Source organism: Lytechinus variegatus, chromosome 1 (genome assembly GCF_018143015.1).
Source record: "Lytechinus variegatus isolate NC3 chromosome 1, Lvar_3.0, whole genome shotgun sequence".
NCBI classification, from domain to species: Eukaryota; Metazoa; Echinodermata; class Echinoidea; order Temnopleuroida; family Toxopneustidae; genus Lytechinus; species Lytechinus variegatus.
The window spans coordinates 26,859,036-26,871,765 of NC_054740.1; the positions used below are offsets into that span (position 1 = coordinate 26,859,036).

At 40.2% G+C, this 12,730-nt stretch overlaps 1 protein-coding gene and 1 non-coding gene across 2 annotated transcripts in view; both read left to right on the forward strand.

Annotated features, from left to right (window-relative positions):
- Nucleotides 1–12,730, forward strand: part of LOC121430046 (neurogenic locus notch homolog protein 2-like) — a 105,737-nt gene that overhangs the window by 77,643 nt on the left and 15,364 nt on the right. The window contains exons 31-37 of the mRNA XM_041627320.1: nt 4,736–4,861; nt 6,335–6,457; nt 7,660–7,788; nt 8,149–8,274; nt 8,732–8,857; nt 9,489–9,611; nt 10,573–10,698. Coding sequence (XP_041483254.1) covers nt 4,736–4,861; nt 6,335–6,457; nt 7,660–7,788; nt 8,149–8,274; nt 8,732–8,857; nt 9,489–9,611; nt 10,573–10,698 — 879 coding nt within the window. The remainder of the gene's footprint in view (nt 1–4,735; nt 4,862–6,334; nt 6,458–7,659; nt 7,789–8,148; nt 8,275–8,731; nt 8,858–9,488; nt 9,612–10,572; nt 10,699–12,730) is intronic.
- On the forward strand, nt 10,854–10,925 carry TRNAW-CCA. The gene has a single exon. It is a non-coding gene; the product is annotated as a tRNA-Trp (tRNA).

Here is a 12,730-nt window from a genome sequence, read left to right on the forward strand (position 1 = left end):
TCGCGCGGCCCAGTTCGGTTTCTGGCCTGAACCTCACTTTCTATTCGAAAGTAAGGGTGCCCTGTCTTACTTAGCTCCTACCCTTGCAAGGCCAGAGTCAGGGCTAATACAGACACCCGTCCTCCAGCGATCGCCGCTGAAGAGAGGGCGACTCCGATATGAGCACCATCACCGCTCAGCGGTATGTCTCACTACCTCATAGCTCTCCGAACTTATGAGTATGTATATCGGATCTGAATGTCACGGCGATTAAAAGTTCCATATACTAGATATCCCTCCTGTTGACATTCACAGCTGTTCCCCGAGTCCTTCCCGGTCGGGTAAGCATCATCTCGGAGGAAAGAAACCGCCGTACATCTCATGAGATTGTTGGCTATGTACGTGCGTTCAAGCTTGTTTAAAGCCCCAGACTTCTCTGTCGGCATTCTATGCCTACTTTCTGGGCACACCCACCGTACCGGGTCGGCGAGTTTACACCAAACTGTACGCTGCCAGACCATCGGTCGAGCTCTAACAGTCTATCTTATAGACTGCCCTCTATGTGGGTCAAGCTTGCGGGCGTCTCCGCCGTTTCCTCCTTGTGTGGAGTGGTCTACGGTGGATGTCTTACCGTGCCCGTTGTCGAACCGTCTTCTTATTTAGAAACTTTTTCACTCGGCACACTCGAGTCGCCTCGCATGCTGCTTTCATCCTCCCTCCATGCAAGGCATGTGGCCATGGTCACCGCACGACCGAGGATGATGTAACCGTGGATGTATGTATGCTTATGCCTACCTAACCACGATCACTACGACCCGCTTTTTCTCGGGCCGACTGTGGATGAGTCTCTCCATGTAAGTGATTTACTTCACTGGAGTTCTTCTTTTAGAAACTTAGATGCTCATCCCCTGCTGCTTAGGGCGTCATTTTTGCCGCCCCCCGCAGCTTTTTGGAACTCCTTATCCTCCGATATCGGACTGTTCCACGCTGCCGCAACCGGCGCCGGCGGTGCTTGCTCTTACGATCACCAGAGAGACCAGGCCTTGTGGCTGTTTTCATAAACAACTGGTTCTCACCGCAGACTGATGGAAATTTTTGTGATTACTTTCCTCAAGTCTCCTTCTTCGCTTGTTTCTTTAAGCGAGGACATCGACACTCTTAGCCAGTTCCCGTCCCTAACTTGATAGGACAGGGCCGTTGCTACCTCATTCGATTCCGTTGGGAACGTAACTGTTGAGGTATCATATCTGGCGATGTCTGTTCGTTAGAACATCTCTTGATTGTCGCTTTCACGTAAGATCATGACAGAGACTTTTCGCCAGCTCCCTCTGGCGTACACTTGCTGCTGCTAGGGATTCCCCCGCCCAGCGGACAGCCATCGCAGCCTAGCCTCACGGGCTCTCTCGGCGATGGTGGCTTGAGCCAAGCCACCTCTTCCATCGCGGGCACTGCACCCTCAGATGGGTGCTTCAATCAGTATGGGAGAAAGGGGATCCTGAGTTCTCTCTCGATCACTCGGTCTATCACACTTTTGTCGTGATGTGTACCGCGCTGTTTCTCTGACACGCCCGGTTGAGCTGTTTTGACCAGACTGCTTTATTCTACATAGGCAGCAGGTCCGCGGCATTCCTTATTAACAGGATGGCACTCAGTCGCTTTCTCGACCCTTGACTGCCTTACGAGTGGTTTTCTTCTTAAATCCCTACTCTCCGTCGTTCCTGGTCCCCTTCGGACCGCTAGTAACTTTTTGCCACAGCTCTCTATCAGAATTCTGCAGATTTTCTGCCCTCACGCATTTGAGACAGATATCGAATTCTGGGCGCTTTCTCCCACGCGGAGGCTTCTGAGATATCTCGCCTTCTCAGATTGTTCGATTGATCACTTACTGAGCCTTAAAAGCTTCAGTTTTCCGATCACGATTCTTGTTGAAATTTTCAACAAATTCCGAATTTTACGCTCTAGTCAGCTGGTGATGTTGTTCTCCAGACACTAGGCCGAGGGCCCATGATACTGAGTATTCCTGAGTATACAGGGCATTCCTCTCGAGGACTTTTTGAGGGCCGCCTTTTGGCGCTCAACTAACTCCTTCACTTCATTCTACTTGAAAGACATTCCGTCCAGCGAGGCGAGATTTGCTGCTTCGGCGCTTAAAGCAGCTGCGGCTTTTTCCCCCTCTCCCTAATTTTCGTTGTTTTTGTTTTTTAAATTTTCTTAGGCTTACAATTGAAAACATGCCTCCCTACGGTTTGAGTCCGTGTTGGTCTAGCAAATCAAGTAGATGTATGGAGTTATTGAAGTAAATTATGAAAATACTTACCTGATTTTCTTATTTACGAGATAACTCATACATCTACTTGATACCCTCCCACCGACCCTCCGCCTTGCGTAGCAACATGTTTCAACGTATGGGCTTGCAAAAGTTGAGGAAGATGGACGCTAATGGCGCGGTGATCATGGGTAGTAAGCCTGAACGGGATAGGGCGCGCTCGCGCTTTTTAAATTCTTGGGAGTTCTTTTCGGGTATGGCAGTCCAGAGGGCTGAACTAGCAAATCAAGTAGATGTATGAGTTATCTCGTAAATAAGAAAATCGGGTAAGTATTTTCATATTTTACCTTCTAGTCAGCTAGTGATGTTGTTCTCCTGACACAAGGCCGAGGGCCCATGATACTTAGTATCATTCTTCTTGGGCTCTTTCTTGGAATCGTCGTTCACGACTTCTTGAGGTCCGCCTATTGGCGCTCCTCTTTCCTTCACTCCTTGCTCTTAAGGACTTTTTCACATGAGGCTTTATTGCCTCCCCTGTCCTTAAGGCAACGGCCTTCGTGTCTTCATCTCCCTATTACGCACTTCTTAGTCTAGACATGCCTTGCTTCACGTTGAATCCGTGTAGGTCTAGCAAATCAAATGGGTATATCCCAATTATTAATGTAAATTATGAAAATACTTACCATGATTTTCTTATTTACGAGATAACTGGATATACCCATTTGAACCCTCCCTCCTACCCCTCCCCTTGTGTGACAACATGTCTTGCCCGCAGGCTCATGAGAGGAAATGGACGCCAAATTGCGCGATGATCTTGGGATAGTGCGTTGGTAGGGAGATGTAGCGCGCGCGCAGGAAAAGTTGTGTACTCTATATTCGGCACGCAGGTTCATTGTAATGAACTAGCAAATCAAATGGGTATATCCAGTTATCTCGTAAATAAGAAAATCATGGTAAGTATTTTCATAATAGTCGATATAGTCTACTTCTTCTACCTCTTCTTCCAGTCTGGTACAGTCCGCCACTGGCGTATTATCCTACCTTGTGCTTGTCAAGTGTTGAGTGTAAAGTGTAAGTAAAAAAAGATGCTACAATGGACTCTATGTGCAGCGAAAAAACAGACTGAAGCTTGAAGGTCAAGTCCACCTCAGAAAAATGTTGATTTGAATCAATAGAGAAAAATTAGCACAATGCTAAAAATTTCATCAAAATCGGATGTAAAATAAGAAAGTTATGACATTTCAAAGTTTCGTTTATTTTCAAGAAAATAGTTATATGAACGAGCCAGTTACATCCAAATGAGAGAGTCGATGATGTCACTCACTATTTCTTTTGTTTTTTATTGTTTGAATTATACAATATTTCAATTTTTACGAGTTTGACGATTAGGACCTCCTTGCCTGAAGCACAAAATGTTAAAATAATGGAATTCCACGTGTTTAGGGAGGAATGAATCTTCATTTCACATTACAATGACGAGAAAATAAAAATATTTCATATAATAAAATACAAAACAAATAGTGAGTGATGTCATCAGTTCCTCAGTTGCATACCGACAGAGATGTGCATATAACTGTTTTTGTGAAATGAAGCGAAACTTGAAAATGCCATAACTTTCCTATTTTGCATCCGATTTTGATGAAATTTACAGTGTTATGCTAGTTGAATTTTTCTCTTTTTATTCAAATCGAGTTTTTGTTGGGGTGGACTTGTCCTTTAACGAAGCTTGACACACTGCACCTTCAGCTTGAAAGGCTCCAATGAGGTGCAGTTGACAGCGACAGGCGGTAATGAATTCCACAGCCTGATAGCGTCTTGATAAAAAAAAATAATAGTCGACAAGCATAGTCGATAAAACCTGTAGATCCGGTTGTAGCACAGCTACACTGATAGGGAGTTCGTGCTTTCAAACAAGTCATTTCGACCGAGTAACCATTTTACACCTTGCTGTAGATTAGCAAATGTAGATAGACTTGCAAGTAACGTAAGTTGTGTTATAACTTGCCAAACAATATTCTACCTGGCATTTTCCTTATGGAGAATTAGAAGAAATGAATCTCATGATACATGTAATGACCATTTTTGACGAGCAAGAAAAATAAATGGTTATCACTAATGCAAAAGAAAGTGTCATCTCCCGTCCAAAAGGGATTAACATTTCAATAACGTCTCCGACAAGGCGGGGCGAAAAGAGAGGGTAGTATATATGGTATATGGTAGTATATGGGGTCAAAAGGAGGCACGTTCCCTATTCATAATTTTCATTCTATAGGATGATGTCGGATCTGATAAGTGTCAGTGATTTTGATTGGATGATGAGAGGCAAAGCTACTAATCATGAAAGCATTCTGTTTGATAAAACATGGATGTGTATCATAAAGCGTCAGACAAGTCCATTTGCGTAACGCCCTCTCATTTGGGTCGGATCAATGCCTGATAAGGTCTCCCATAATGATTCACTATATCGATGTCTTCCTTCTATCTCACCAGAGGACCCGTGTTACACGAACCCTTGTCTAAATGGAGGCACTTGTTCATATACAGGCGGAGTGTCATTCCAACCTGTACAAGAGTGTGTGTGTTCCTCTGGATTCTATGGCGAATTGTGTGAGAATGGTATGTAAGTCAGGGGACCGTTTCATTTACAGGATGTAAATATATTGGATGGCTCAGAATGGAATGCCAGAAATATTCCAAGAGTTAGGGCATATATTCCACGAATCGCAGATGAGTTCGCCCTAACGAGTGGAGTATTTCTGGTATTCCATTAAATAAAGCCACTCAGTATGATTAACATTTATATGACACCTAGATAGATCCTTGTGATTTGATTGGTTGTTTGATATCGTTCATACAGCCCATTTTGCAATGACGTCATCAACCGTGCGATTTTGGATCCATTCATCGTGCAATTTTGGATCCATACCGCACACCGAGACTGCAGCTCATGCACCATGTGCGCATGTTGTAATGACGTAACAATAAACAGACCGAACTCGCACTGCATGAGCATGTTTTGCATCGAAATTCATGAATTTCATATGATTTTTAGGTGTCATATAAACAAAATAGTGAATGTTTTTTTTCATTCGTGCAATGGAAAGAATACTTCATTCGGTGAAAGATGGATCATTTCATCTTTCACCTCATGAAGTATTCTGTCCTTGCACTCATCAACATTAATTATTTGTATACTATCCCACTCTACCCCGCCCCCTCCAAAAAAAGAGGAGGGAAAACTTTGCTTGAACAAGTCATGTTACTTACAAATCAGTTAATATATAGCCTCACTTCATAAGTATCATTGTGTTCTATGCTGCGTATCACATCGCTTTCATTATTTTAATTTCTTTTTTTTACTTTTAGTTTTTATTCCTATATTTAATTTTTTCATATATTACTTCATTTAGGTTTTTATACGCCCTTCCTACGGGACGTATTATGATTATGATGGTCAGAAGTTCAAAGGTCAAGGTTGCAGTGACATTTTTTTTATCCTACCCTTCTGGAGTCCTTGTAACTTGATCCGTATATGAAACTGTAAATATTCAAATTATTCTACTGATTGTAAATGTAAACTTATGGTTTTCTTCAATACCGTTTTCGGGTGACAGGAAATAATTGTCATTGTCAAGCGTTGTATATTTCGCTAAATACAGTCTCATATTCAATAGCAAGTTTTGTACAGGCGCCTATGTGATATTCGTCAGATTTCGGTCGTTTTAGGAATACGCTGATGCAGACCAAGATAAGCGTTTATAATGCATCGCTAGAACAATCTACATAGATAATGAATAATTTTCCACAAAAATCTGATGTCCAGTTTTCTTATGTCATGAAGTTAAATTTGAGGGGTGGTAGATACGATAGTTTTGATAGGTAATGAAAAATCTTGCGTGCGACAATGAAAGCAATGCAATGCGCAGCATATGGTACAATCCCTGGGTACAATGACAATCAATGGCGTCATAATGAACTACATTTAACTTATTGGTTCCTTCTTCAGTCTATAAGTGGAAAGGATACTACATGCCTAAGGTTAAAAGTAGAATCTTAATGGTATCTCATGAATTTTCTTTAACCTTGCAGCTTACCCATGTACGTCGAACCCTTGTCGTGAGAATGGTATTTGTACAAACAAGATTCAAATACTCCCCTATGATTATGAGTGTAACTGTACGCATCCATACATCGGCCGATCTTGTCAGTATGGTAAGGAACTAATAGTGACTGTTCCCAGAAAGCTCTTGTGCATCTCTGTCTTTCTATCAGTTTCTGATCTTTCATATTGTTATAGTAAATTAAGAGGCTTTTTATAGGAGGAGATTATAATTTGTTTAACAAATTTTTCTCGACATTACTCCTATTTGTTTAAGATCAGTATGCTCGATCTGTAATGAAAATCATAAGATCAGTATGCTCGATCTGTATGAAAATCATAATTCATAAGTCAGAAAAAATTGGAACCAGCGGGATTCGAACCTGCCATCTACTGCTTTCCAGGCAGCGACTCAACCACCAGGCTATTCTGGTTCACGGTTAAGCCACGATGAACTGGAATTCAAATAACCTCGATCCTCTTCTTTCTGACTCATTACTATTCAAATGCCGTCCGCTGTGGACAATAGATAGTAAATTAAGAGGCTTTTTTAGGAGGAGATTATAATTTGTTAAACATATTGTTGTAATTAAAAAACAAATTTCACGCGTTCATTCTTTGGTCTATATTGTCTGTATTCTCATGTCATTTAGTTATCCCAAAATATTTCGTCAGATGGACACCCTTCGGGATAACATGATTCACTCTAATGTACTCCATCATTAAAAAGAAAGCCTATTTTGATCCAATCTAAAAATTACCCCCAAATACCACCTTCCAAAGTTAAACCATGTTTTATGTGGCATCCATATTTAGATAACACAGGTTGATTTCTGACTCAAGAAAAACAAAAGCCCAAGCTAAATATTCTCATTTTACCGAAGCCTATCAGTGCAAGATTAAAATATTCCGTAGTAGGTGAGTTGGCGACAAGCGTTTAATAAAAGCATGGTCTTTCCTGCTGGAAAAAACACAGTTTCCTAAAGTGTGTTCCACAGTGAGTTAAACACAATGTGAAATCATGTTCACACTTATATTTTAGCAGAGTGAATCACACTTTTAGATAGTCCACCATGTGAAGACATTGTGGACATTCCCATTGGCGAGGTATCCACAGTGTGATCTCATCTTCACACTGCTGAATTTGAGGATTTTAACAGTGTGAATCGGAAATAATCATACAGTCCACCACGTGACTATCATGCCCTGTTTTAGCATCCAATGTGACTTGCTATGTATTTCTTCCAGCAGGCCGGGTCTGATCAACAGACTACACTATGAGATCACCAACCCATCATTGTTTCTTTCTTTCCAGAGAATCCATGTTATGAGAATCCCTGCCAAAACGGAGCAACTTGCACATACTCCACTGATGGCGTGACATCTCCCCCTTTGCCAGAGTGTTTATGTCCTCCAACACATTACGGAGAATTGTGTGAGAAAGGTGTGTACTTTATACTGATTTTGTCGAAGTTGCCATGCGGATTGAAAGCAGATGAGTTTTCGGCATATTTCAAGATGCACATTTTGGGTTAATATTTAGATAAGTAGGTTTTGAACCAGTGGAAGTGGGTGATTGTCTTATCTGAGGCTCGTGTTAATGGGTTTCATGCTTAATCAAAAAACACAATCATGCATAATAAAATGAAGACGTTGAAGCAGGAAATAATGGCAAAGCTGTCTGATATCCTGTGGGCCTATATGTTACAAATCTTGACGCTCTCTCACTTTTCAATATCTACTTACGGCATAAGATTACGAAACTTATACGATCAATATTTTTTTGTAACCATGATATTTCCAGCCTATCCATGCACGTCGAACCCGTGTCAAGGAAGGGGTTCCTGCTCAAACAACCAAGGGGAAGCCTCCGCAAATAACTTCACATGTGATTGTTCCTCTCCTTACATCGGGCTGACATGTCAGTATGGTAAAGGATACATTCCGTTCTTTATTTTACCTGCTTTCTCTGTCACAATTACGCTTGGAATTTTATGCCATGAAACACTAAGATATAGACCTACAGCTAGTTTATGCCAAACATGACCATGGATGCGACATAGATCTTGCAAATACGTACGTGAGTATGCCGATATCTTAAGCCTATTGGCCTGAGTATGTCGGAGGTTTCTACCGATCGCTACCACTGACACTAAATTCTTTGAGCCATATGCTTTTCACGTGGCTCGGATCGGAATTACCATAGCTACCAAATCATTCTAAGCATGTGATAATGGGTTATTACACATGGGTAATAGGTCGTAAGCCATGGGTAATAGGTTATCACCCATAACCGATAAAAGTACAATCTACCAATATTTACGATGCAGGTCAGGAAAAGACTTACCTTTTTTCCACTATCAAAATTTTTGTGAATGTATTTTTAGTTAACCCTTGTTCAACAAACCCATGTGAGAACAACGGATCGTGCTCGTACGTAGAGGGCATATCAACTTCTCCTGTACGAACTTGTACCTGTTTATCGGTATACTACGGAAACCTTTGTGAAAATGGTGAGAAATTACCCCTTTAAAATATATGGTAGAAAACAGCAGTTTACCCATAACTCCAAGCACCAAGTCTGTGCCGTGTTTTAACAAGAATTCTGCTTTTTAGGCACTACGGATCTTTTTCACTGCAGTATTCCTGCATTCCCCGTTGTTTTTATAATGAATTGGACTTGCGGGATTCCCGTGTAAAAGATGCGACCGCGAATTTTGCCAAGGTACCATACGAACTCGACCTTTTGCTATTGCAATGACTTGTTATAATTCATAACTTATCATCTATTATCATACGACTGCGTCTATATAATAGGATATGTCAATATGGAAATGTAACCATGGAGTGATCGAGGTATACTAGTATGCCTTTAAACGAATAACAAACCTTCATCCACATTTAGACATGGAGAATACTGGTTCAGTCGCCCGCCGCACATAATCATAGATCGTAGCTGCCGATAAATATTTTGTAGGGAGTGGGTAATGTCTTATCGGGGCTAATCTTTCATGTTATTGTGAAATTTTCTAAGGGAAAATTAACATTTACCACTGTAAATAAATTACTTGCCAACCAATTTTATTGTTACAATTTGTGTTGTTTTTTGCCTTCAATTTCCTCACAATTCTTACAATCTTACAGCATACCCATGTGCGTCGAACCCATGTCATGGGAAAGGCAATTGTACCAACAATCTTCAGAGTACTCCATACAACTTTATTTGCAATTGTAATTCTCCCCACATCGGGCTGACTTGTCAGTATGGTAAGCAGGGATGTGTTTTTGGTCCATTATTGTTCGTCACTAATCTTTCTATTAATCGGAACCCTCTTTCATCGCATTACTTTTCAAATGCCAATGATTCCTTAAAGCTTGTGTATAGTTTTGGTAAATCCACCAAAATGCACCTATCACTATTCCAATTCATGGCTAGCTAATATGAATGGATATGCCCTATAACAGTTATGATGTGGAGGATATGAAATGAAAATGTGTTTTACAGGATAAATTTTGCGATTTTACATGAAAATTTAACTTGATCGGGTCACCCGATCAAATTAAAATATCTGTGTGTTTTTGTCTTTCAATTAAATCCTATTCCGAATCATGGAATGGGCTGAAACTTTCAAGATATGTTCTTTGTCTGTAACTTTTGGATATCTAATCACTAAATTTATAAGATAAGTGCTTGAATGCCCATTTTTAAAATTTAAAACAAGTATCGCCGAGAGAGGGAGCTATATATCCAACATTTGAATATTTGAAATTTTCTCAGAGAAGTGCAGATGGAAAAATATCTAACGGTCTCTACGCTTCATTTAGACTGTCATATTAGATGATATTCGATTATCAATCACATTATTGACCCTTTACCAAAGCTATACACAGGCTTTAAGCTTTACACAGGCTTTAAGCTTATTCGAACAAATAGATAGGTAGATATGATAAAACTGTGTTATCAATAGAATGAGAAGGTATCATAACTCACAATGCCATTTTTAAGACTTGAAGTTTGTGACTAGGATGTTTTTGTTGGGGTGGGTTCTGGTCGGTGAGGTTACATTAATCATGTTAATTAGTCATAGAAATACTTTCCACTGCTTCTCATAACTTTGTACATTGGCCTATGTGAAAACGGATTTTCAGTTTGATGTGTGTAATATTACTATGGTATTGTACACATATTGCATACAGATATGGGTTGAATGTTTTTGTTCTTTTTCAGATGACCCTTGTCATAATGCGACCTGTCTGAACGGGGGTACTTGTGAATATACAGGCGGCTCAACAATTCCACCAGTCAAGTCTTGCTTGTGTCAAGATGGATTTATTGGAGATGTCTGTGAAAATGGTAAATATAAAGGTTCACAGATTAATTATTACTTTTTGGGTCGCCGGCAAAGCAGAGCGAGACTAAGGCCGAAAAAGGAAATTATAATTGGTAAAGTGTCGAAAATCTGTCTGTCTGACGATTAATCGCATCGTGGTCGCCCTAGCCACTAACCCGTTTCTGTGGTCTAGTGGTTAAGGCACCGGCGTCCAAAGCTGGGGGCCCGGGTTCGATTCCCGGCAGGGACATTTTTGGCATCACTAATTTTTCCAAAGGGTAGTTAGCTCTGGGGAACCTTGATTGTTCACTTCATCCATTTGTTTCACATATACAGTGCGTCCCAGAAAAAACGAAACCGAGATTAAGCGATGATTTATCATAACTGAATTACAAATACAAGAGTCAAATGACCTACCAATGTGAAAAAGAAAGGACCAAAAACTTATTTGGCGGGGGAGGGGGTATCTGAATTTCAAAAAGAAAATCGCATGCCTAAATTGTTAAATATCTGCTCTTTTATTTGATACCTTAATCACAAAAAATTGTCAAGCAGTAAAAAAGTTATGTTCTCTCGAATCAATGCTTGTATTTCCATAATTCCATTAAATAAACGTGTTTTCACCGGTTTCCCACAGAAGTTATCGCATGGTTAACTAAGGACTTAATGCATGGCTGATCGTCAACAAAACGGAGTGTCAGTGAGATTGAACGCTAGCCTGTAGAACCTCTTAATTCTATGAAATTATTGAAATTCAAGCCTTATTTAAAATAACCAGAACTTTGATATTTATTGACCATTTCCTGTAATTGAGATATCAAATCAAAGAGCAGGTATTGAACTTTTTAAAATGTGGTTTTCCTTTTGAAACCCAGATACAGCCCGCTAAATTTTTGGTATCCCCTCTTCAAATTGTTTTGCTCACTCATGCGTGAATGTGAGATAATCCAGCTAATTTCAGATGAAAGAGGAGATTCTAAGCTTTAAAATGGTAGATCATTTTCTTATTGTATTTGTGATTAAGTTATGATTAATCATCGATAAATCTCGGTTCGTTTTTGGTGGGACGCACTGTATAATGCGAGCGCGAAGTGCGAGCTGACTTTTTTTAGTATACTGACCTGAAAACAGGAAAAAGGTACATGTTTAGGACTGTTTGTAGTAACTCATGAGGAGGATACATATCTCACTAAACAGATAATGTGAGTGCCGAGAGCAAGCTGAAATTTCTTTATATTCTGACCCGATAGCTTGATATTCTAAGCATTTTTGTTACCAATGATGAAGATGGGTAAAAGAACGATAGATGTCGCGCTGAAAATTTTGATATTTCGATCCCAAAAAATGACAGTTTAATGGACGTTTTGAATAAAGAACAAGATATATATCCAATAAAAGATTATTGCATACCAAAGCGGGTGTTCTTTTCAGGTTAAGAACTGAAAAAATGACTTTCTATTCACCTATTTAATTAATAATGAAAATTATGGGTTTTTGTTAAAGAAATGATGCGAGCGCGGATTTTTATATTCCAAACTGAAAAGCGGACATTTTGAGCGCGATTTTACGTAAAGAACAAGTTGTGTATTTCAATCTCGCTTTCTGTGTAACATTACAATCTTGTTTTATTTTTGCACACCCCCTCCCCTAATTTTTTCATTGGTGGGGCGATCGCCCCCCCCCCCCGCCCCCGATCGGCGCCTCTGTTAATGAAATTGGGACATATGGGTAATCCAGTATCATTGCTTATCTTGCACAAGTCGCAGGTCACTTGATCAATGTCAAATGTCATTTAGGATCAATGAACGTAGTAGCATGTTACATGAATGGTCTTTTTGTGAATGATTTCGGTTACACTTCGTCATTCCGAAGGTTCGTAATTCCGAAACACGAAAATTGCCTATACCTCGATGTTCGTTAATCCGAAAACGTAAAGGGTTCGTTAATCCGAACATTTGTGGCGTTATTCCGAAGGTTCGATAATCCGAAAACGAAATAAGGTTCGTTGTTCCGAAGGTTCGTTCATCCGAAAACGAAATAAGGTTCGTTGTTCCG